This window comes from Nicotiana tomentosiformis, chromosome 9, assembly GCF_000390325.3.
Source record: "Nicotiana tomentosiformis chromosome 9, ASM39032v3, whole genome shotgun sequence".
NCBI classification, from domain to species: Eukaryota; Viridiplantae; Streptophyta; class Magnoliopsida; order Solanales; family Solanaceae; genus Nicotiana; species Nicotiana tomentosiformis.
The window spans coordinates 100,225,163-100,251,961 of NC_090820.1; the positions used below are offsets into that span (position 1 = coordinate 100,225,163).

The 26,799-nt window shown below is 36.9% G+C and overlaps 1 protein-coding gene across 1 annotated transcript; it reads right to left on the bottom strand.

Moving 5' to 3' along the window:
- Positions 1-11,513: 11,513 nt before the first annotated feature.
- LOC104088769 (G-type lectin S-receptor-like serine/threonine-protein kinase RKS1) lies at positions 11,514-16,181 on the bottom strand. Its single transcript, XM_009593503.4, has 7 exons — positions 14,834-16,181; positions 14,627-14,755; positions 13,721-13,920; positions 13,400-13,610; positions 13,066-13,303; positions 12,817-12,964; positions 11,514-11,925 (listed from the first exon to the last, which is right to left on the bottom strand). The coding sequence occupies exons 1-7, from the start codon at positions 16,125-16,127 to the stop codon at positions 11,617-11,619; spliced, it is 2,529 nt and encodes an 842-aa protein (XP_009591798.1). The 5' UTR covers positions 16,128-16,181; the 3' UTR covers positions 11,514-11,616.
- Between the last annotated feature and the right edge of the window lie 10,618 nt (positions 16,182-26,799).

The following is a 26,799-nucleotide window of genomic DNA, read 5'->3' on the forward strand; positions in this document are numbered from 1 at the left end:
CCTTCAGTCTCTCATACAGTTGGGCTATGGGTTCAGTAATTGGGGTGTACTGTCTGGGCGTCTGCGATCGAAATTAGGACGTGGTTTTGGGTAGTTTTGGCGGGCGGGTGGAGGTGAATGGTAATATGCAGGTTGAGTGTTGTAGGTATGATAGGTGGTGGAAGGGTATTGGTATTTTAGGGGTGAGGGTTGATATGTGGATGGAGGTGTTTGGTATGTAAGGGGAGACTTAGGGCCCTGGCTACCATCACGGCACCCACTTCTTTCTTCTTTGAAATACCTCCTAATTGCAAAGCTTTATTCGTGGCCTGCAGTGCCTCGAAATTGGTTACCATCCCATTCTTAATTCCTTCTTCTATTCTTTCTCCTAGCTTGATGGTATCGGAGAACTTGTGATTTTTGATGACCATCAACCTTTCGTAATACTGCGAATCTTGAGCTCTAACAAAGAACTTATTCATTTGTTCTTCTTCAAGTGCTGGCCTTACCTTTGCGGCCTCTGATCTCCAACAAGTAGCATATTCGCATAAGGTTTCTATCGGCTTCTTCTTGAGGTTTTGAATGTAGAAAATGTCTGGCGTATTTTCCGTGTTGAACCTGAATCTATCCATGAAATCTGATGCCATACTCACCTAATTAACCCACTTCTTTGGGTTTTGACTGATGTACCAAGAAAAATCGTCCCCTGTAAGTCTTCACATGAACAGTTTCATGCGGATTTGTTCATTCTTACCCACTCCTACAAACTTGTCGCAATATGTTCTCAGATGCACCTTCGGATCACTAGTACCATCAAACATTTCAAACTTGAGAGGTTTGTAACCCTTTGGCAGTTCCACATCCAGCTGAATGCACAAGTCACCTTCAACATTCTGGACTCTCCCTGTGAGCTTCTTGAGTTCCTCTGTCATGTTTCTAATGAGAAGGTCCTTTTCAGTTAGTTCGGGTATGTATATGGTTTGCTGTGGGATATGGTGTAAGGTTTTCACATATATCGGATTGCTTTGATGAGTTCCTGGAACAAGGGTATACGGGTGGTCGTTGGTCGAGTTTTGGGGATCGGGAGTAGGTTGTGGTGAATTTGTTTTTGGGGGGGGGGGTGATAAATAGTGGTTTGCGGGTATTGAGCTGGATGATGGTGGTGTTGTTGAGGGGTTGGCACTGGTGACGGGTTAAGGTTCTGGGGAGGTGCGGGATTATGATACTGGTGTGGTGCAGGAGGATTTGGTGGTGGATTATGGTTTTGTGTGTTTTGTGGTAGTGCTTGGTTTTGGGTAGTCGGGTTTTGCTGGTTGATGTCAGGAACATTGAGAGTAAGGGAGAGATTCGCCAGATTTTGGACCTTCTCGAGCTCGCCCTGTAGTTCTAGGATTTTTTGCTCCAAACGTAAGACCAGCCCATTCTGCCCTGGAGTACTTCTGCCATCGGAAGTTTCAACGTTTTCTGCCACAGTAGCACTGTCTTTCATGATACTTAAATCATCCATCTTCTATTTTTCCTTACTTTTGCCTTTCGGGTCGCTAGGTGGAGGAGGATGTGGAGGACCTCTGAATCTAGTGTGGTATGCCGGTGATTCTAGTATGCACGAACCAACCTTTGGGAATGGGAATAATCAAAAAGAATACAAAATAAAAGGAAACCAAGTTAGTAAGGTGAAATAAAAGAGTGTTCGCAATATTTAAACATGTTTCACAAAGTCATGCAATAATTCACGTCCTAATTTTGGGGACCTCATTGTGCCCGAGGTAGGCCTAAGCAACACATAGACTTGGAGAAAATCGGTCCCAATATTTGCTTCATTTCATTAATGCGAAAATGAGCCAAAACCAAACTTTTACTAAATCGACAATAATATAATAAAGTTACTAATGGCCTTTAGCCTTATTACATTGAAATCTAATCTAAGCTAGAAATCAGTAAAGAATATTATCTCCTTATCTACTGGGTCCCTGAAGGACCTTCCCCATGCTTGGCTCTCTTGACCACATCAATCATATTTCCTAGATTGCGCATATCCAGTAATAAGTAAGCTTTTGCCAGCTTTCCTCCTTCATCGTCGTCCATGTCTTGACAATCCGAAAGTATCTTTCTCATCTTCCCTTCTAGCTCCATCAGTCCTTGTTCCAGGTATTCCAATCTTTCCGTTGACTTAGTGGCAATCTCTTTCCATTCCCTTATCGCCTCCATGTTCACTTTGTGTTGTTCCAGATGTTTAGCTTCGAACTCGAACACCCTTTTTGCGTAGCCTCTTATACTCCACCTGTGCCTCAGCCACTTCATCTATGATCCTATCCTTCAGGTTGACTCCTGGTTTAACGTCCCCAGCTACGTCATCTTCCGTCCATGATAGATAGTAGTATATATGACCGCCGTGATACCTATCTGGCTCAATAGTTTCTCCTTCCACAATGATCTTTTGGTTCCACATATGTTGCGCTTTGAACTTGAACGAGATGACATCTTCTTAAAAGCTGCCTTGTACTGGACCATGTTAGAAACCCGAGGTATGACTTGTTTTCTTCCTGCTTGTCTCGTTACCCTTATAAGAGCGTAAGGGTAGATACCTCGCAGCCCGATCAGTACCAAATGAGTAGTCCCCCTTAACATGATGATGAACTCACTACTAGGAAACCATTCAACATCCAATGCACTTGCTTATCTGTCAGATTACTGAAGAAACACATCCAACTTACAGCATTTCCAGGTTTTGCAAACTTGTCTGGAATAAACGTCATTTTCTTTGGGTGATGGTTGTCTATGTAGTCATTTAGTGGCCTTTGCTGAAGCTATTGATGATACTCACCCCTCTGAAAGTGTTCCAGTAGCCAGATTTGTAGTAATAGATTGCCACCCTCAAAGTGGTCGAACCCACGCTTACACTGATCTAGAGCACGGTACATCTCAGCTAAGATCATTGGGATGATAGTATAAGTTTGTCCTTCGATACCATCCATTAAGGTCCTAGCGACCATGGCTAAGCGAGTATGAATTCTTCCCCCTTTCATTAGAAAGATCAACAACCCTAGGAAGAAGACAATGAAAACATAAACCCAGCGATGCACCCATCCCAAAGAAATAATGGCTTGTTCATCATAATGAAGACGATATGACTTTCTATGCCCATAACGCTCGTAAAGAAACTCAAAAGAGATATATGATTTCTTCAGACATAGCAGTTCATCATTCTTCTTGAAACCCAAAATTTTCAGAAAATCGCGTGGAGTGCGATTCTCTGGTACTAGCAGTCTCGGACTATCCCATGGTAACTTGGTGAAACCCCCTATTTCTTATAGGAGAGGAATCATTTCTATATCACCGAACAGAAAAATAGCTTGTTTCTCATCCCAGAATATGGTAGCGGCCTCGTTCAATTCCCTATTTGGTTGAATGTTCAGTAAAGATGGTAGGTCACCAAGTACTCTCCTCACATGATTCTTGTCACAAGGCGCAAGGTCTTTCCACCAGTCAAGTAGCAGAGGCGGGATATTCTGGACCATACCAAAATTGGAGATTTCGTGCTTCATTTTCTGCAAACAAACAAAGGTTAGCCCTTTTCCCCTCTAAATTTGACTACTTATGCAATAATGATCAACACGTTGGCACATTTTCTCCAAGTGATGCACATAATATGATAGTGTCTATTGGGACTGTAGAAATCCCGTCAAACTTTGGACAAGGCTCATCTTAGCGGGTTGTTACGTTAACATCGCTTCAACCCGTACTAGCTTTAGCATGATGCGTGTACATTTTAAATTAGAGTAGGGTTTCTAGAAGGGTCTAAACTGGTACTCCCAAGTGGACAACTTGAGAGGAAAAGGCACGGGACCGTCGACTGCACTGCTGATCCACTAGTCTACAACAGATAAGCCTTTCGATATAAAAAAAAAGGTGATTTCAGGAAAGCGCGGACACTCATCAAGTGCCGCTATATTGATAATTGGCATGAGTGGAGTATGATGCAGAGCATGCTTTATGTAAAAATAATTGCCAAGTATTTTCATGATAAAAGTACGTAAAATCATAAAATAGCAAAAGTGAGCGTGAAGAGAAAAGATAAGAAAGACAAAAAAGAGAAGTCAGTTTAGCTCATAGAAAAATAATGTGCGAGAACGTAATGAAGCAGGTAGGTAAATAGGGATGGGAGAGTCATAATATAGCGATCTTAGAAGAGATGAAGGGGATGGAGAGAGGTCGTACATGTCATAGCAAATAAAGAAAACTAAGGGAATGGATGTGCATGTAATAGCAGTTTTAAGACAGAGAAAGTAATCCACATAAGTCAAGTTCATTATGGTAAAAGTCTAAGTATCCCAACAGAGTTGCCATGCTGTCGCACCCCATTTTCTTGCGAGAGCTGGCTTTTGAAAGTACGAGGGGAGGGGGGAGGGGGGATGAATTTTAGCCTGTTAAAAATTTAGTCGACTACGGTATGCACTTAGTCGACCGATGCGGAGACAGCCTGTACAATAATGTTAGTACTTTGATTCAATCAAATAATAATCTCAACAAGCAGTAATTGCTTATAATAACATATAAAAGCAGTAAGGTAAATGACACAAGGAATTTTATACTGGTTCGGAATCAATATGGTATCCAACTCCACTCTCATTGGGTTGCAAAGATATTATCACTTGATCTCTTTGTAATATGAGTCATATACAGCTTGTGTGATTTTCAACGTTCACCACCAACATTTACAAGGTTCATTTTCACTCGCTCACCAAGAACGAACAATGTTTGATTTTAACACGCTCACCAATAACACAAAAGGTTGGTTTTTACTTGCTCACCAACAACGACTCTTTGGTTTTCACTCGCTCACCAAAGTAACGAATAATGACACAACCTATAAGGACACACTGCCTCTACAATAATTTTCAGTCTCTCTTCACTCTTTTGTGTACTCATTAAATCTACTAAAAGTGAATTACAATGCTTGTTAAGAGTAGAATAAAGAACTTGTAGTTGGATAGACAATTGTATAGAAGGCTAGGTAATTAATTCTTGAGTTTGCCAATCTTCTTATAGGAGAGTTTTGAGAGCTTTTGTAGATTGATCTTTGATTGAGGCCCATAATATTCTAATGATATTTGACCCAAGAGATGCCTCCGATTCTTTCATGAGAGATGAGCTAGATTCATTTAAGTGCTTTCTTTCCATACCCGAAATCCAGGGAGTGATTTGTGGTTATTGCACTTGATTTGTTTCCCTTTCTTTTTTTTGATGGCTTTAAGAAAAAAGGAAATCACTCAAATTGTCTTCCATTATGTTGTGTTTTCCTTCCTTTTTGAATCTCCTAACTTACTGCAATCATGTCTTTCATTATATCATTTCACTTTGTTTTGGATCTCCTGAATTACTTTTCCAATGGTTCATTCTTGACAACTTGCACTTCCTTGACTTTGTTCATTTGCCTTTTAAATCTAAAGATGATTAGATTAGACCAAAAAAATATTTTCATAAATAAGCTCTTAACATGCTTTTAAATACTATAAGGAATTGCTTTTGGATCTTTCTCCATGTGCTATTTAAAAAGCCATAATTGCCTTTCCATAATTCTTGTCCAGAGATATGGTAATCTTTACATAATCAAAGAGCACTCTTCAATCTTCCTTTCGTACCATGCCTTCCTTTTATGGTCAAGACATAATTTATGGGGTCTTCAAATATGTAAAATCTAGTAGTGGAATTCATTCTCACCCTTCACTATTCCAGCATAATTTGTGGAAGTGATCATTGATAGATCTCTTTCCATAATTAATTCCTTGGTCAATGCAACATATCCTTATTGAAATATTCCATGCTATCTCCTTCAATCATCTGATTTCTTTCCTTTTATTTTTCTTGTACTAATCTTCTATAATACTTTTTCATATATTCTTTGATGCATTTTGAATCTTTCTTCCAGCAAGGTAAATCATCCAAATAAATCTCAATAATAATATCTATGAAAGTAATGTGCATTGTAGATATTTTGTTCCACAACTTTGTAGTAAATCAACCATTATTCTTTCATCTGCTTTCCATAATAAACCTATAAAAATAAATTTACCACAAGTAAATGTTCTTTGATTAAACCCTTATGTTGGTTTGGTATCATCAAAATTAGTCAATGAAACCCTGGGGCTAACAGCTTCGACGTGTGACCACTCTTTTAAAGGCTATTAAGAGAGAAGAGTTGCCACCTAACGATTTTTAAGGTGCGTTAGGGAACCTATTTGCAAATAACTCTGTTTGACTAGTCAACGCCACCAAAGATCGGGTAAGGGCTTAAATTACCTTAATGAGAAGGTGTTAGGCACTCTTCAAGGTCCATAACTGTGGGTCCCGATCGAACTTTAGACTATGTGGATTATGTAATTAATCTAGGTGATCAAATAAATAGAAGAAAAATTCAGAAATTGTAGAGTCTTATTAAAACATATAAGAATCGGTACAAGTCTTAATAACTACAAAGGTACGAACTGTATTGATCTTTGTTAAATGACTAAGTTTGAATAACACGCACATAAAAAGAGGGAGGGGATCCTAAGTATTTTAGTCTAAAGGATCACCCCGTACAACATAAATAATACTTCGCAACTCTCTTAAGGTAGAGGTTGCTCGTATTATTCAGCGGGCACAGACTATCATCTCCTGCTACCCAATTACTATGTTGAGGTTGTTTACTTAAAGGCGTTCTAATTCAATTCTACGTCGTACCCTATGCGTGCACTACCATCCCATGCCTATAGTCCAGGAGGCTTTGGACCTACTATCGGGTGGTTCTAGACTTTACTTAGGTTGCTCTAAAATGATAACACTAGGCGATATTCAAAACAGATAGGACGGCATACAATAGCAAAAAAAGACTCAAGTTAACCTCCACACATAAGCATGAAAGCACGCAAACATATTTTTGGTTAGGCAGTAGATAGAATTAAGACGTATTAGAATCATTAAGTCCTACATGCATGATTTCTATATAATTAGAACTACTCAGCAATTAGTGGGAATTCCTATAAGCAGGATTTCTAGGTGACCAGTTTTGACGAAGAAGTTATTTAATACATAGTTCTTATTAAAGAATCCTATAGTCATGCTTTCTATGTGTGTAGTAGCATCCTATAGACATGATCTTTAAACGATTCACATATAGGAAGTGAAGTAGTTGAGAATGTAGAATTATTCAATTGCCTCTATAGGCATGCATTATAGACGGGCTGTATGACAAAAGGAGAATAGCAGCGATGACAACTTGGGTAATCTATATTGGAATTATATGGACATAGTGTCTAGACGAATCACATATTTGAAAGAAATACTAAATCATACAGTTTCAGTTATTTGTATTGATCTCCTATAGGTATAATATCTAGGTGCAAGAAGCCCAATTTAGATCTTATAGGCATGCTATCTAACCATTCAAGTCATCATATAGACCCTAAGTCATGTTTTCTAAGGGGATAACATTGTGTGCATATAATTCCAGAGAATGAGGCATGATGAGCAAACAAACAATTAAGATCCTATAGGCATGATCTCTACCCATTCATATAAAAGATAAAGTATCCCAGTTCTTCCTTTTCACTAATTTTCCTATCATTCAATTTTACAAGTTATTACAGACCATATTGAACAAGCATAGACCCAATTACAAATATAGAATAACCTAGTAACACCTATAGGCCTTCCAATATGCTTAGAACTATGCACGGACAACAAGCCCAAACTCCAGATGTGAACATTGTATTTCAAACCTCCGGTACCGAAGCAGGCCCAACATACCAGGCCTAAATGAATAACTTACTTACCTAACTTTTCCACTTAACTCCTAAGGCTGGAACTAATCAGCAATTCTAGCCGAAACATATGGACAAAAATACACGAAATACAGAAAAGTTTACAAGGTAGACTCATGCTTGCATTTTCGGAAACAACGCTAAAGTAACATAATTGCCCATCATAGGATAGTGAACTATTTCAAAAGAGTTTCAAAAGTAAAGTGATTTAGAATTATCCTAAAAGAACCTTAGACACGAGATTTAAACATGAAAATCTAATAGAGTCATAGACAAGAACAAGTAGAGCATAACATTCATATGAAAAGTTTAATATGAAAGCTTAGTGAAGACAACATAACAAAACAGATTCATGATCGAGCAATCACTTAGTTGAGAATCAGAAAACTTAACATGCTGAGTATTAATTACAATACCAGAAAAAAAAACTTATATTAAGCAAAAACATGTCAACTTCACATCAATCGAACAGACAAGCATCAAACCTTATACTAGTTGGTCACATAAAGGAGAAAATGCTAGTTATGATATTAACTTTAAAGTTCTCAATTGATACTGAGGAACACAAGATTGAGCAAGTCAGGAACACAATAGAGTTACAAATAGCATGAGAAAAGATCATAGCTGACAGTAGAATTCCATAAAGACAACAGGTTAGGCATGAATGTCTCAACAGGAATTAGAACACATTCTGGGTATGAATTGGTTATTCATAATAGTACAGGACAAGGCAAGAAAACAAACTCATAATAAGCAACAGTAATAAGCATCTGAGCACATAAATTAGCAGGCAGGCTTAAGAAGGAAGAATCAAGGTAACAAATAGGCAAGTTGAACCACTATAAGGCATAGAGCCTTAAGAAGAGCTTCAAAACATATAATGGCATGTGATTCATACAAATTCTTAGAGATATAGATATGCAGAACAAGAGTACAAACAGAAAAAAAAAATGAAATTGCACTAGTCATAGATACATTACCAGTTATAGAAGAACAAGTAAACAAGAAGAGTAATTTTAGCAACACTTCAGTGTTAATAGCAAACGAATAGTAGAACCCAGGAATCTCACTGTGTCAGAGTTCCCATGGGTTTCAAATGAACCCCGGGCAGTGCTCACACTGAGAAAGGTTTGAGAATTGAATTTCGGTGGCCTTGGCTTTCAGCCAGCCAAGAGCAAAAATTCAGAACAATAGAATGAGAGAATAAGAGAGTAATAGTAGCAGATTTCAGTGAATCAACCCTCCTCAAAGGGAATTAGGGGAGGGGTTTATATAGTGATAGAATCAGGCAAATAAACAAGGAAAGAAATCAAGTAAACACGAACAAAAAAAGTAAAATCTCGCACCGGAAAGAAAAGAAAACAAACTCCAAACCCTAGTTAGGGTTTAGTACTAAGAAATCGACAACTGGTATGAAGAATCAGGCTTTTCTTTGTGTATACGGACGAGATATTGTCCAAATCTCCAAGGTTGAGGTTTATTCACGTCCGATATAGAGGTGGTATTTGTCAAAATTAGGCAAATACCTAAGTAATACCATAACAGTGTGACCAGTAGCAAAGAAACCCATATATGGTAAGCAAATAATGGTAAATTCTCATTATCAATGGGATTAGGAGAGGGAGTTAAGGGGAGGCGGCTAGGGTTCTTCGTAAGAGAGAAAGGGAGGATTGAGAGCCTTTAGGGGCGGCGACTTAGGGAAAATGCGTTAGGGTTTCAGGGGTTGGTTAATTAAAAAGGGTGGAGTGATTGTAAACCGTTGATCTTGAAAGATCAACGGTTAGGATTAAGGAGTAGGCGGGGCGGGTTGTCCAACGGGTTGCGACCGGGTCATTTTAAAGTGGGTCGTTTGGTTTGGATTTCTGAGGCTTAATGGAGATGGGCCAGCTTGTTTGGGTCTTGATTTGGTTCGAAATAATAAATAATTTAAGTGACTTTATTTAATAACAAAATAATTTAAATGGGTAATTAATAAATATTCAAGTGACTTAAATGCAAGAAAATCGATTTTAAAGCTTTACAAATTATAGAAAATACTTGTGTAACTCTTGTAAATTAAGTAATGACGCAAAATGATATTTTGAAAGTATATATACTATTTGAAATAATATGAGGGCAAAATTGAGTATCAAAAGTAGATAAGAGTAGAAGATTAATAAAAAGACATGTTAGAGTGGACTGGGCCACTGGAGACGGAAAGGAAAAATGGGCCAAAGCGGAAGGCCCAATATTATCAGCCACTTATATATGTTCAGTCCAATCTTAATGTGCATAAATACTAGGAGTTAGGTAGTGAAATGCAGGCAATTTTTTGTTAATTCTATTACGTCCCTAACCACTTCTCTCTCTCCTCTCTTTCTTCTAGAATCTTCTTCCCCAATTCTTCTAGTTCTCATTCTTCATCTTCGTTACTACATGTAATAATGGTGTATACCTTCCATTGATATTGAATAAGAGCCATAGTTTCCATTTCTAATTCTTTTAATTATTTAGTTAGTTGCTTAATTGATCCAAGCCATAACATAGTATCTGTGGCAACTAAAGTCGGCATAAAATTAAGGTTACTGTGTCAAAGAGAGTTACCTTTAAAAGGATAAATTGGTTTTCTTGGCGACAACGTCGCCACTAAAAGTAAAATCGCTGCCACTGAAGGTATAAATATCGCCACCAAAAAGTTGGCATGGTTCACCTCTTCTACTCGCGACCTACTGAGCCGACTTTTAAAGGCAACAATTCGACCTTAGTGGCGACTTTATCGCCGCTAAAACAAATTTATCCTTGCAAAAGCAACTATAGTGGCCACAATAGTCTTAACTTTATGCCAACTTTAGCCGCATATGTGCTAACTTTTGGTAGCAACTATAGTCGTCACAAAAGTCGAATAGGTTGTCGTTAAAGTAATTATTCATTGGCGATCTACCTAAGATCTATTTTTTCCATCTTTTTTGTCTTCTTCTTATTATTATTATTATTATTATTATTATTGTTATTATTAAAAGGGAGAAGTGAAAGGACAGAAATGGCAATAGGAAGGCTGAATGGTAAACAAGGAAGCAAATCTAGTCAATAATGTTACTATGTTCAATTCACAAGAATTAGGAAAAAAAAGTAGGAGAAGAATAAGATCCCACATTTTAGTGGAACTGCAAAATAAATTTTAAGAATTAATCTATAACTCTAATCTCTCACCTTTTTATACACTTAAATCATAGTGCATTACACATCATTTTTTGTAAAGAGCTTATTCTCATCATCTGTTGAGTGCAAAACTGGCCAGTAGACTTATTTGTTCTTTCATTAAATAGCTTAAGATGAATTAGTATGTAACATATAAGGAGTAATCCTTTTGTAACTGAGCTGAAATATCATAGGCTATTTACCCTATTGTTAGACTAACTGGCCAAGAAGGAAAACGAGGAGCTTGCGATGGTAAAGTGAAAGATCTTTATGCATGACGGGAAGAAGACAGTTGGGAGCGAGCATAGCAGGAGCAAATCAAGCTCTAGTGGTGGATTGTCTTCACGGTCCTATTTTATAGACATTGTCAGAGAAACAATGGATATTGTAATTTGTAAACGTTTAAGTGACACACGCCGTGAATCGTCCCCTACCTTGGTTGTGCCAATTGACAAGCGCCTTGCAAAGAGTTACATTCACTTCTATATACACAATGTAAAAGAATTGTTACACTATTAGGTCATCTAAAATATAGCGGAAAGTAATTGTTCATAATAAGTTAAACTAGTTACCTTGAAATTAAGACAAGTAACCAGATATAACAAGTTAAATTACACCGACAGTATAAAAATCCAGTATAGATACCCTAAAGGAAGCGTTAACGGGCATGGTGTGTAGTAATGGAAGTATCATTTACAGATGTTCCAACACTAGCTGATGATGAGTAAGGAAGTGAAGAAGAATTTCTTGATCTGAATACAAAACCAGGTTGTCCAGGGTTAGATAGTTTTGTTTCATTGCAGAGCATAAACACTACTTCAGACATCATTGGCCTATCATTTGCATGTGATTGAACACACAAAAGTCCAATTTGGATGCATCTTAAAACTTCACCAGTTTCATACCACTCCCCTAATAAGGGATCAACTACTTCTATAGCTTTGTCATCATTCCAGAAATCCCAAACCTGAAAAAAGGAAGTACAAAATCAACATTTGTTGCCAACGACCGAATTATACGAAGAAATTAAGGGGATTCAATAGCTATATATATATATATATATATATATATATATATATATATATATATACTTTTAACCTTATATACATAATGTAATTTTTGGCGAAAGAGTTCGGACCCCTTCCACCACCCTGTCTCCGTCCATATTTCCTGCAACTATCCCTTCTCAAGAGCAATGACAAAGGGCGAAAGCAAAACAAGATACGCTCTCCGTTGTATTATTATATGACAGTATTTGGCCAGATACATAATTTAAGAAAGACTTTTGGCACATACTAAAGGTACCTTGAACTTGTAATCTTAAACATATCATGACATTCTTTTTTAGCTATAAGTACATCTCATTAAGGATAAAATAAAAAGTTTAAATTAATGAATTTTCAATTATTGAAAGGTGTCATTCTAAGAGTGTCATATAAAACAGTATAGAAAGGGTATTTCTTTTGATTTTAACTTTTATACACTGACAATACATGAGATTTTTCACGCAATAGATCATACAAAACACAACTTCAACTATGTTAGACTCTCCAACATGTTGCTGCACCTGTGTCAAATTCTCCAAAAATGCACTACTTTTAGAGGATCCAACACGTACTCAACGACATTTCTAGAGAGTCCGAGCAACATAGACTACAAATAACTATCCATGAAAAGTGAGATTAGTTACATAGAAAATAAGAAAAGTTACCTGCTAAGAACATGCTCAAATGCATAGTTTGTGTAAACATATTTCGCTCTTGTTAGCGTATAGAAATTAAATCTATTTCTTTTTAAGTTAGTGTAATAGGCAATGATAAAGGACTAAAGGTGAATACTTGCAGCAGAGATGTCTTACATTTCCAACTAAATTTAAAGAATGATCTTGATAATGAGTAGTGTTCTTCCTTCCTGTGATGATCTCCAACAACAGAACTCCAAAACTGAAAACATCAGACTTCACTGAAAAATGCCCTTCCATTGCATATTCCGGCGACATATAACCACTGAAACAAACCAATAGCAATGTCACATTCCACCATTTCTAAATCTCATATGCTTATACTTAGCAAAATTCACACATGTGCATACATAAAAGTGATCTTACTATGTTCCAACAACTCGATTCGTGTTTGCTTCAATTTGATCACCTCCAAAAATTCTAGCAGTTCCGAAATCTGATATTTTTGGCTGCATAGAGGCATCTAGTAAAACGTTGCTCGCTTTAAGATCCCTATGTATGATTCTTACTCGAGAATCGTAGTGAAGATATGACAATCCTCGTGCAATTCCAACAATGATTTCAAATCGTTTTCTCCAATCTAACTGAGACCCTTTAGTTTTATCTGTAACAGAATTTGAAAGTACACACATTAGCATTCCATTTGTAACATGCTTAAATTTTAACCAAATACTTATTCAAGAAAGCTTCATGTCATTACCAAAGATAAAATTGTCCAAGCCTTTGTTTGGCAAGTATTCATATACCAACATCTTCTCTCCTTTTTGTATGCAACATCCTAAAAGCTTCACAAGATTTCTGTGCTGTACTTTCGCGATTAACGTTACTTCATTCTTGAATTCCTCAACTCCTTGCCCTGAAGTTTTTGAAAGTCTTTTGACAGCTATTTCTTGTCCATTATTTAGCTGACCCTGAAGTCAAGATTCAAGGTTGTTCTCAAGTAATATTGGCTTAACAAACAAATAATCAAAACATGACCAAATGGAGCCTACAAATTAACTTAATAGAATCTCAGAGGTACCTTGTAAACACTGCCAAAGCCTCCTTCACCGAGTTTATTAGCATCGGAGAAATCATCAGTGGCTGAAATAATAGTGTTTAGATCAAAGATTAACACATCAACATGTTCACTTCCATCTATCTCATTGCCTCTTGAAGAGTTCTCATATGATGCTAAATTCCTTTTCAAAGTAATCAAACTGGTGAACTGGTCCTCTTTATCTGTACATGAATCATTAACACAAATTAGGTTCACCGAAATTGATGTCATACTCTAAGATTTGGACTAAGAATTGTAAAGAATGATATACAACAACAACATGCCCGACCAGTATATTCCCACATGTTAGGTCAGGGGAGGGTAGTGTGTACGGAGACCTTACCCCTACCTTATGCAGGTAGAGAGGCTGTTTCTAGAGACCCTCAGCCCAGGCAAGCACACTTGTAAAGAATGATATACGACAACAACAACATGCCTAGTATATTTCCACATGTGGGGTCTTGTAAGGGTAGTGTCTAAGCAGACCTTACCCCTACCTTGTGCACGTAGAAAGACTTTTTCCATAGACCCTGGGCCAAGGCAAGCACAGTTGTAAAGAATGATATACGACAACAACAATAAGCCTAGTATATTCCCACATGTGGGGTCTTGTGAGACTAGTGTGTACGCAGACCTTACCCCTACCTTGTGCACGTAGAGAGACTGTTTCCAGAGACCCTCGGCCAAGGCAAGCACACTTGTAAAGAATGATATACGACAACAACAATAAGCCTAGTATATTCCCACATGTGGGGTCTTGTGAGGCTAGTTTGTACGCAGACCTTACCCCTACCTTGTGCACGTAGAGAGACTGTTTCCAGAGACCCTCGACCAAGGCAAGCACACTTGTAAAGAATGATATACTTTTTAAAAAAATGACATACTTACCTTTTCTCTTTTTCCATATTACCAAACAACAAGCAATCGAGAGTGCTACGAGTATTGCAATAATGCACACTGTTACAATCACTATAGTTCTTTTCCTGTGATAGCCATTTGATTTCTCCAAGAATTGAGCTGAAAGATAAGTGTTATAACCACTTGTTCACATAAATAATTCAAATTGCAAATATAGCCACACAACATAGATTTTACCCAAAGTAGATGCAGATACTCGGATATAGAAATCTTGGCCACCATCTGTAAACTCCCTTGTATCTATTAAGTCACCATACCAAGTAATGCATCCAATTCCTCCTACACTAACATTAGCACTCGCGTAAGCAGTGCAAGAACAATTATTCAGGCATAATTGCTCACATTCTTGCAATCCCATACTCTTGTTTAAAATAGCAGTGTATGTATCCGGGATTTTCACATTGGTCAATTTTGCAAACCCCTTGCCATTTTTGCAAACGTTTTCGTCTTTCTTTCTCAAACACCCATGGGAACCGTCTCTCAGGTACCATGACCGATTATCCCTTGGCTCGTACCCAAGAAGACAACTACATTCAAATTCAGCCAAATTGTACAAGTTGCAATTACTATTTTTGCCACAATGTACATAGTTATCACACGGGTCCTTAGGTGCGTACCAAAATTGAACCCATTTCTGAGCACTTTCTTGCCAGTTCAATATATTCATCATCCCTGATTCATTTAATACTAATCTTGAGATTGCAGAGTCGCGCATACTGAATGTTACACTGACCTCACTATCATTATCAACATAGTTGATACTGAAAATATATCCAGGTTTCATTTCTGGTACACCACTCCAGCCAAGACCAGTCCAGGGTCCGGTTCGCCATATCCTGTTAGAATTCTTGTACAGGAAAACTTGTGGTACTGTACCATTTATCTCAATCTTGTACACATACTCACCTGAACCGGGGTCTTCCATCGACTTCCAAGATGTTAGAGACCGGATCAAACCGGTTTTCTTGTCATTCCCATATTTCATGTTTGGAAGTATAGTATTTGTAGGATAATCAAAGCTTTGCCATACAATAACTTCCCTTTTTGAGTCTTGAAACAACACAAAATTCCCTGAATCCAAAAGCTGAGCAGAGTAGGAGTTTCCTCTCATAGTAGCTGAAGAAATATTGGTTTTCCAGGCCAAAATTTTGGTTTTTTTGTCAAGTATGTCAAGATTTCCTGTGAGATTAATACTGAGAATCCCAGATGTGCTATTGATGGGATTGTCTCTGTTTGCAACCCAAACAACAGTTTGTTCAGGGACATTATTGTACCAAATTCCAATATATCTTTTGTTGGAATTTCCAGGGCTGAAGAAACCAAGAGCAAAAGATTTCTTAGAAGAGATTAACAAATCTCCATCTTTTAAAGACTGGTTGAAGGAGATGGAATCAGTGGAAGTACAGAATGGGACAAGAACTAAGATAAATACTAGTATTAGTATTATCAAGAACTTTTTCTTTTGGGACATGGCTTTTCTACAGTTACTTGCCCTAGCTCTTTGGTTCAATACATGAATTTAAATGAAACAGAATACATTGAATATCCTTGCTCTCTTATACCATAAGATAGCAGCAAGTTAGCTGGATAGGGACCCATATTATCACCAAAGGTATGGGCGGAAGCGGATTAAGGATTTGAACTTTATGTGTTCAGACTTGGAATTCTATCATATCCGCTAATTTTCTGTGTTTATTTATGCTTATTTAGTTTGATTTTTAACACATATACATGATTTCAGCTAAAGCTATTGTTTTGGCGTAAGCAGAAAATTTTGTAAGTAGTGTCACCATTTGAATAACTGAATAAATTACTATAACGATAAGTGGTATCATTTTTATATTTTTACCCCGTATTTTCATTTTTCTTATTATCTAACACATATATATATTTAGTAAAAAAACAAACAAAGCGGTGTGACACCGCTTGGGACAAGGTGCCTACGCCCCTGAGCTATTGGATTTGGGTGAACCGGTAGCTCCTTTGCTAGATCCGCCCTTGGTTACAGGTAACTCTATCAGCCAAGGTCTAAATATATGGGAAGAAATCACCTACTCTCGCTATTCCATTTTATGCTCTTTTCCTTTTAATTTATTCCAAAAAAGACTAGTCATCTTTCTATATTTAAAAATAGTTTAACTCTAAACTTTTATTTTAGCATTAATGACATGTTTTTACTGCTAAGAAGTGTGGGAGCAGATTTAAGATAACAAGTTTAAAAAATCTTCATTTCTTTCTTCAATTCTAAATTTTTCATCAATACATTAAAGAAAGGGAGGGAGAAACATTTTTTTTCGTCTATTAAAATTTAAACCGTAGTCTAGTCTTTCTTGATTTTCATACTACGTACGTCATTGCTCATTAGGCCATACCTTCGCAACCAAATTTGTTATTTGTTTTTGGTCAAATTTGAAAAAAATATTTGAAAATAAAGAAAAGTGGAGATCTATTTTATGTGAAATCCATGATTATTACCTTTCGAGCTAACTAGTTGACATACTAGTGCCACTGTAAAAGCTTGTTGTAAATAAAGCACATCTACCCAACCTAATGAATATTAAATGCTTTTGTACTGTTTCTAGATGGAGGACGTACGTACATTATTTGCAGTTTTTCCAATTTACTGTTGTCTGTTTCTCTCTGTATAATTAATTGTTAACGTAGGAGACCCGTGGGTCCTAAGGCTTTGAATGTGTGTTGGTTGAGAACATGTTTAGGACCTCATACTTCATCGGGTAATGATCTTGTTTGAGATTTAAGATTTCTATCAAGAAAATATAAATGGAAATTGCCATTAAATAGTCGCCTACAAAATTTTGAATGTTTTTACGGCCACCGATGTAAATAGTTTCGGCCTGCGTGATCTTTGCCTAATATAAATTATGTTTGTGCAAAAAAAAAAAAAAAAAAAGATTGCGATACTTAGGCAAAGTTGAGTTATTTCTTTGTTATAAATAATGTTTAGTGACTTGATATTTAAGTAAAATTGATTGATTTCTTATGAGTTTAAGTTATATACATTGTTAGTGTAAACTATTTTTAGCACATCAAATCACCAAAAGGATAGAAATAGGTAAGCCTCCTCAAAAAGTGAAATTTGTGATCTCACTATTTAAAGTTTGTTGATGACTTTTAGTTATGCTACTTCTTGCTATGAATGCTACGGAAATTATTATTTTTTGTAGCTAAAGTATTTAGCCACGAATATTTTCATATTTAGCTACGATGTATATTATAGCTATAGATGCATAATGTTGTAGTCTTGAAAGTAAGATAGATTACCTACTACAGAAGATTAGTGTGACCTAGTGGTGTAAAAATTATTCATACGAAAGGTGTATATCACATAAACATTTTTTTATTGTAAAAATAATATAGCAACTTTGGTGCAATAAGGTGCAATAAAGTAAAAAGTTTAATAATCATCCGTGAAATTAACATCTCTGTTATTTTATTTAACTTTTTCTTGGAGTTAAATTTGTACTGATTCTTTCTTTCTTTCTTTTGACTTCATCCATTTAATAATCATTGCTTATAAACCAACACTAATATTAAACTTAATGTGGTCTTTGTTTCTAAAATCATTTTTTCTAAACAAACAAAATTGTCACATGATCCATGAATGGGACCTATCTCATGAATGTATTTAGGAAACATGTGAGTGGAAAATTCAGTTTTGTCTGGCCAAATTTTGTCCAAGCAGTCGAATGTGGATGAAAACGGTCGTGTTACCAAAGGGAGAGGCAAGTTTGAAGTATCACTATCAATATTGTAATATGGCCATTATTTTGGTTAATGCAGTCCATATCACATAAGCATAAATATCTTTGCAAAGTGTAGACTTTATTGGCAATATTCTTTGGGATCCAAAAATATTGCATTGTGTGTTGGACATCATTTGCACAAGTTGTATCTCTTCTTTTACACCTAAGAGGCCAAGACTTTTTTGTCTATAAAAGGGAAGGCTATTAGTTCATTTTAGACACACCAACAAGACTTGCCTTCAATTCTTGTTTCTTCCTTTATTAAGAGTGTTTTGTATGAAAGTTAGTGTTGGGAAGCACTTGTGTGAACCCTTTCTTTGGAGTGATCTTGTGAGGTTATTCTCTTAGGGTATTTGGGATTAATTAGAGTGTTTACTCTAATTTTGTGCTCTCTTTTGCACTCTTATTGTTATAGTAAATTGCTCCTCTCCGCTTGTGGACATATGTCACTTTGACCGAACCACGTTAAATTTGTGTTTTCTTTATCTAATTTAATTGTCGTTGTTATCAACTTCCATTGTCTTTGTTATTGCCAGTATACCGTTATTTGGCTATATTCCGCACTACCCGGATTCCCGATCCTAACAAATTGGTATCAGAGCGGATCTAACCGGGTTAGTTTCAATAGCTAAAATGACTCTAACAAAAATCTATGTTGAGAAATTTGACCGAAGTGCAAACTTCGGAATGTGGCAATTAAAGATGGAAGCTATCCTAATTCAGGATGGCTTAGACTTGGCGTTGCAAGGAAAGGAGAAGAAGTCGGATAAAATGACAGACGAGAAGTTTGCCATCATAGACAAAAAGGCAAAAGCAGGTTTCATTTAAATCTCTCAAATGAGGTTTTACGTGAAGTTTTTGTAGAAACCACAGCTAAAGGTATGTGGGAAAAATTGAAAACCTTATATATGAAGAGGACGGTGGAAAATAGACTTTACCTGAAACAAAAACTTTATACAATTCGTATGGGTGAAGGTACCTCTATTCTCTCTCATCTTGACACCTTTGATTCCATTCTTATGGATTTGAGTAATATAGATGCTGAAATTAAAGATAAGGATCAAGCTGTGTTACTGCTTTGTTCTCTACCCTCATCTTTTAAGCATATAAGAGATACTATGCTTTATGCAAAGGATAATATCTTTTATAAGGATATTAAATCTATCTTAAAATCAAAAGAACAGATAGATAGTGATATTACTGGGGAAGTTAGTGGAACTCAAGCGGAAGTTGGCTTGTTTGTTAGGGGCAAATCCGACTTCATATCCAGATACAATAATTTAGAGTGTCGCTATTGTCATAAGAAAGGTCACAATATCTCCGAATGTTATAAGCCGAAAAGTAAAGAAAAGCATAGGGAAAGGAAAAATGAGCACAAAAATACTGACATTGCCGAAGCAAGTGTAGCTGCTGATGAGACTGAGAGAACTATTTTTTTAGCAACTAATAATAGTTTCAAATCTAACAATGAGTGAATTTTATATTCGGATTGTTCTTATTATATGTGTCACAATCGGTATTTATTTACCATATATGAATCTATTGGAGGTGGAGTTATCTTGATGGGCAACAATGCTGCCTGCAAAGTTTTTGGAAAAGGTACAGTCCGAATCAAAATGCACGATGGTGTGGTGAGAATTCTCACTGATGTTAGACATGTTCCTGATTTGAAGAAAAATCTCATCTCTTTGGGCACTCTAGAATCTCTTGGGTGCAAGTACACAGGTGAAGGTGGAGTTCTGAAAGTTTCTCATGGTGCTCTTGTGATCATGAAAGCACACAGATCTGGTTCGTTGTATACTTTATTAGGATCCACTGTTATAGGCCTTACTACAGTTTCGGTATCAGACAACTTGTCTGATTTTGATGGCATTAAATTTTGACATATGCCCATTAGAGCTTTTGCGGAGAAGGTGGAGAAAATTTACTATATCATTCAAAATTAGGCCAAGGTAGAGATTTGTAATATGGCCATTATTTTGGCTAATGGAGTCCATATCACATAAGCATAAATATCTTTGCAAAGTGTAGACTTTATTGGCAATATTCTTTGGGATCCAAAAATATTGTATTGTGTGTTGGACATCATTTACACAAGTTGTATCTCTTCTTTTACACCTAAGAGGCCAAGACTTTTTTGTCTATAAAAGGGAAGGCTATTAGTTCATTTTAGATACACCAACAAGACTTGTCTTCAATTCTTGTTTCTTCCTTTATTAAGAGTGTTTTGTATGAGAGTTAGTATTGGGAAGCACTTGTGTGAACCCTTTCTTTGGAGTGATCTTGTGAGGTTATTCTCTTAGGGTATTTGGGATTAATTAGAGTGTTTACTCTAATTTTGTGCTCTCTTTTGCACTCTTATTGTTATAGTAAATTGCTCCTCTCCGCTTGTGGACATAGGTCACTTTGACCGAACCACGTTAAATTTGTGTCTTCTTTATCTAATTTAATTGTCGTTGTTATCAACTTTCATTGTCTTTGTTATTGCCAGTATACCGTTATTTGGCTATATTCCGCATTATCCGAGTTTTCGATCCTAACAAATTGGCATCAGAGCCGGATCTAACCGGGTTAGTTTCAATAGCCAAAATGACTCTAACAAAGACCTATGTTGAGAAATTTGACCGAAGTGCAAACTTCGGAATGTGGCAATTAAAGATGGAAGCTATCCTAATTCAGGATGGCTTAGACTTGGCGTTGCAAGGAAAGGAGAAGAAATCGGATAAAATGACGGACGAGGAGTTTGCCATCATAGACAAAAAGGCAAAAGCAGGTTTCATTTAAATCTCTCAAATGAGGTTTTACGTGAAGTTTCTGTAGAAACCACAGCTAAAGGCATGTGGAAAAAATTGAAAACCTTATATATGAAGAGGACGGTGGAAAATAGACTTTACCTGAAGCAGAAGCTTTATACAATTCGTATGGGTAAAGGTACCTCTATTCTCTCTCATCTTGACACCTTTGATTCCATTCTTATGGATTTGAGTAATATAGATGCTGAAATTAAATATGAGGATCAAGCTGTGTTACTGCTTTGTTCTCTACCCCCATCTTTTAAGCATATAAGAGATACTATGCTTTATGCAAAGGATAATATCTTTTATAAGGATATTAAATCTATCTTAAAATCAAAAGAACAGATAGATAGTGATATTACTGGGGAAGTTAGTGGAACTCAAGCGGAAGTTGGCTTGTTTGTTAGGGGCAAATCCGACTCCATATCCAGATACAATAATTTAGAGTGTTGCTATTGTCATAAGAAAGGTCACAATATCTCCGAATGTTATAAGCCGAAAAGTAAAGAAAAGCATAGGGAAAGGAAAAATGAGCACAAAAATACTGACATTGCCGAAGCAAGTGTAGCTGCTGATGAGACTGAGAGAACAATTGTTTTAGCAACTAATAATAGTTTCAAATCTAACAATGAGTGAATTTTATATTCGGGTTTTTCTTATTATATGTGTCACAATCGGTATTTATTTACCATATATGAATCTATTGGAGGTGAAGTTGTCTTGATGGGCAACAATGCTGCCTGCAAAGTTTTTGGAAAAGGTACAGTCCGAATCAAAATGCACGATGGTGTGGTGAGAATTCTCACTGATGTTAGACATGTTCCTGATTTGAAGAAAAATCTCATCTCTTTGGGCACTCTAGAATCTCTTGGGTGCAAGTACACAGGTGAAGGTGGAGTTCTGAAAGTTTCTCATGGTGCTCTTGTGATCATGAAAGCACACAGATCTAGCTCGTTGTATACTTTATTGGGATCCACTATTATAAGCCTTAATACAGTTTCGGTATCAGACAACTTGTCTGATTTTGATGGCATTAAATTTTGACATATGCCCATTGGGGCTTTTGCGGAGAAGGTGGAGAAAATTTACTATATCATTCAAAATTAGGCCAAGGTAGAGATTTATAATATGGCCATTATTTTGGCTAATGGAGTCCATATCACATAAGCATAAATATCTTTGCAAAGTGTAGACTTTGTTGGCAATATTCTTTGGGATCCAAAAATATTGCATTGTATGTTGGACATCATTTGCACAAGTTGTATCTCTTCTTTTACACCTAAGAGGCCAAGACTTTTTTGTCTATAAAAGGGAAGGCTATTAGTTCATTTTAGACACACCAACAAGACTTGTCTTCAATTCTTGTTTCTTCCTTTATTAAGAGTGTTTTGTATGAGAGTTAGTATTGGGAAGCACTTGTGTGAACCCTTTCTTTGGAGTGATCTTGTGAGGTTATTCTCTTAGGGTATTTGGGATTAATTAGAGTATTTACTCTAATTTTGTGCTCTCTTTTGCACTCTTATTGTTATAGTAAATTGCTCCTCTACGCTTGTGGACGTAGGTCACTTTGACCGAACCACGTTAAATTTGTTTCTTCTTTATCTACTTTAATTGTCGTTATTATCAACTTCCATTGTCTTTGTTATTGCCAGTATACCGTTGTTTGGCTATATTCCGCACTACTCGGGTTGCCGATCCTAACAAATATTAAATTGGTTTCCTCGTCAATTTTTCCATCGGCCTGTAATAAAATTCTCCATTTTTTTTGGAGATGTCCATAATGTGTTTCTATATTTGTTTTGGTATGAATTTGTATATCTATTTGACTTTCTTAAACAAGCTAAAATAATGCAATATCTCTGTATTTTTAAACCAAGGAAATTCCAGAATTTCCAACAGCAAACAGATTAAGTCACCAATGCATATTTTTAGTGGACCAAAGTCTTTAGGGTACAAAAGCACTTCCCAGGGAAGTTGTTATAAATTTAACCTGAGAGAGACATCTAGAGGTCTCAAAAAGTGTGAAAAAGTTTGAATAAAAACTTAGCAGTAATGCATTAGATATTTTATCCGTTTTTGCCTAACCCGATTTCGACCCGCCCACGTTCGATATGATTCGCCCATTTGTCACATTTAATCATACCTTACATATTACTTGTTAAAGGTGTTTGTGAGACTCGGGCAAGGATATAAGGTGAGGCAGACAATCTAATGGTATTCTAATATAACAACAATAATAACAACAACCAAGTAAAATCCCACAAATGAGTCTGGGGAGGTTAGAGTGTACGCAGACCTTACCCCTACCCGGAGGGGTAGAGAGGTTATTTCCGAAAGATTCTCAGCTCAAGAAGACTAAAATAAACGATAGACAATAGATCAGTGATGACAACAGAAGCCAGAAAAATAATATCAGCATCGTAAGAGACAGAAAATAGATGGAAAAACGATAACAATAACCAGTAGTAATGCCATAGAAAATAGTGTGAAAACTACATAAACCACTAACAACCCAAGGCGACACATTATCATCCTAACCCCGTGCCCGGTACAAAGTAGAAAAACGCTCAACTCCCTCCTAACCTACAACCCTAATGCTCGACCTCCACACCTTCCTATCAAGAGCCATGTCATCGAAGATCTGAAGTCGCGCCATGTCCTGCCTGATCACCTCACCCGAATACTTCTTAGGCCTCCCTCCACCTCTCCTCGTAACTGCCAATGTCAACCGCTCTGACCTCCTAACCGAGGCATCTAGGCTTCTCTTCCGCATGTGTCCAAATCATCTAAGCCTTGCTTTCCTCATCTTGTCGTCCATGGGAGCCATGCCCACCTTCTCCTGAATATCTTCATTCCTAATCTTATCCATCCTAGAGTGCCCGCACATCCATCTCAACATCCTCATTTCTGCCACTTTCATCTTCTGGGTATGAGAATTCTTGGCTGCCTAACTGATAAGTTATGTGTCTTGTTATGTTTTGATGATTTAACAAACTTTGTTGAGAACCAGATGGGGAACCTGTTCCACATCCCCTGAGTTCTCAAAGATCAACAAGTCTCAAGTCTGGGACATGTTCTAACATTCAGATCGATATCAGTTCCCTTGCTGACAGTACCGGTCAACTCCCCACAACTGTAAAGTGACTACAACTGTTCCTCTGCACACACGCAACAGTGGAGCAGTTACTTTATGGGGAATGCCTTTGTACCAAACATGTTTGCATCATTCAAGTGATATCACTTATGTAATATTAACATGAAGCAAAGTAAAAACAACACACTTTCACACTCCAGAATTGAAAAAATCTCTCTCTCAAGTGTATTGCCAACCTGCAATTTACATTCAAGGTGTCAAGAACAAAGAGCAACATAACGAAGGACCAGTTTCATGTATTGAGTCATCATATATACTTAGTTGTGTAGCATTTTTGTCAAAGTAATTTACTTGTAATTCCTACTTAGCTTAGTTTGAAGCATTGTGTAGGAAACCTTTGTAAAATCATAAACCATGTGTTTGTGTCGTGGCTAGAGTTAGTTCAGTTGTAAACTTTATAATAGAGTTATTATAAATGGGCTTGTAATAGAGTTATTATAAGTTAGTGAGGGATTAAGAGGTTAATTCCTAGGTTACAATAGTTTGTAATCTGAAGTTTGTGCAGTAGTGAAGTTGAAATCCTACTGTTGTATGAGTGTGTTCTGTGGGAACTAATAGAGAACCTGGTTCTCTATATAAGTTTGGTGGAGCCTTAGTTTCTATAAATTGATATCAGAGCAGGTTCTTTTTATCAGGCTAACATCTAGAAATGATCCTCATGGCTGCTTCACCAAACTTCGAAGAAGGTCAATCTACCTATAGACCACCAAGATTCAATGGCCAATACTATGGATGGTGGAAGACAAGGATGCATGATTTTATCATGGCTGAAGATTCAGAGCTCTGAGATGTTATCTGCGATGGTCCTTTCGTTCCTACGAAAACCATTGGGGAACCAGTAGTGACAGTTCCCAAGTCTAGGAAGGAATAGAGTGATGCTGACCGCAAGGCTATAGAGAAGAACTTTCGAGCAAAGAAAATCCTCTTCTGTGGCATTGGGCCATATGAATACAACAGGATTTCGGCTTGTCAATCTGCCAAGGAAATCTAGGAAGCTCTCCAAACAACACATAAATGGACAACTCAAGTTAAGTAGTCGAAGATTGATATGCTAGGCTAACCATTGAGTATGAACTCTTCATAATGAAGGACGATGAGTCTATTCAGGACATGCACACTTGCTTTACCTCTATCATCAATAAGCTCCATTCCCTGGGAGAAATCATTCCAAGGAACAAACTTGTCAGAAAAATACTTAGTGTATTACCTGGTTCCTGGGAAAGCAAAGTAAATGCTATCATGGAGGCAAAGGATCTACAAAAGCTAACCATTGATGAACTCATTGGTAATTTGAAAACTTATAAAATGAAGAAGAAAAAGGATCATGAGAGAAGAGAGCCCAAAAAGGAGAAGAACCTGGTCCTCAAGACAAACAACAATGAATCAAGCGGTGAGGATGCTGATATGGCTTACTTGACAAAGATATTTCAGAAGATGGTCCACATAAATGTAGGTATTCCAAAGAAGGGCAGCTCCTGCAAGCCAAGAGGATATGACTTATATCATAAGTACGGGAAGCCAGGACATTTTATCAAGGATTGTCCCCTCCTCAAACAAGAACAATACAAGCACAACATAGACAAAACAGCCAAGAGGAACCCGGTTCCCGACAAAAGATTTTTAAGAAAAGAAGTCGCCGACAATGTTGTGAAACAAGCTCTTACTGCATGGGGAAACTCGTCCAGCGAATCTAGAGAAGATGATGCACAAGGTGACACATCTATGATGGCAGTCAAAAGTGAAGTGGCCGATTATGATTCCATCTTTTCCCTGATGGCAAAATCTGACGATTATGAAGATAATGATGATGATGATGAGTTAAATTTTTTAGGCGTTCAGAGAAATCTGAAGTCTTACTCTCAGAAAAAGCTCATATCCTTGGGAAATATTTTAATTGACGCTTATCACAATCTTATAAATGATAAAAATGTCTTAACTATAGAGGTAGGAGAGGTAGAAAATGATAGAGATGATTTGGTAGTTGTAGTGGCCAACCTAAAAGAAACCATCGAGAATCTAGTGAAATAAAAAAGTGTTCTGATTAAAAAGGCTGAAAATATAGAGAATGAGAGAGATGACTTGTTAGTAGTCACCATGGACCTAAAAGAAACAATAGAGGAATTAAAAAAGGGAAACAGTTCTGAGACTATCCAAAAGGGGGAGGAAGTTACAAGCGAGGCACATATTAAGCTTGAAAATGAAATACAATTTGTGAAATCTAGTCTTTGTGCTGAACTTGAAAGAAACAGACAGCTTCAAGAAGATCTAGGCAGAGTTAAAAGTGACCTCAAAAAATCTCTAAAGTGGACCTGGTCCTCTGATACAATTGTTAACATGTATAAAAGCAATAATGGGAACAGGCAGGACGTCGGGTTCCAAAGGGAAAATACTCCATACAATCCACATATCAAGTATGTTACTGTCCCTAAT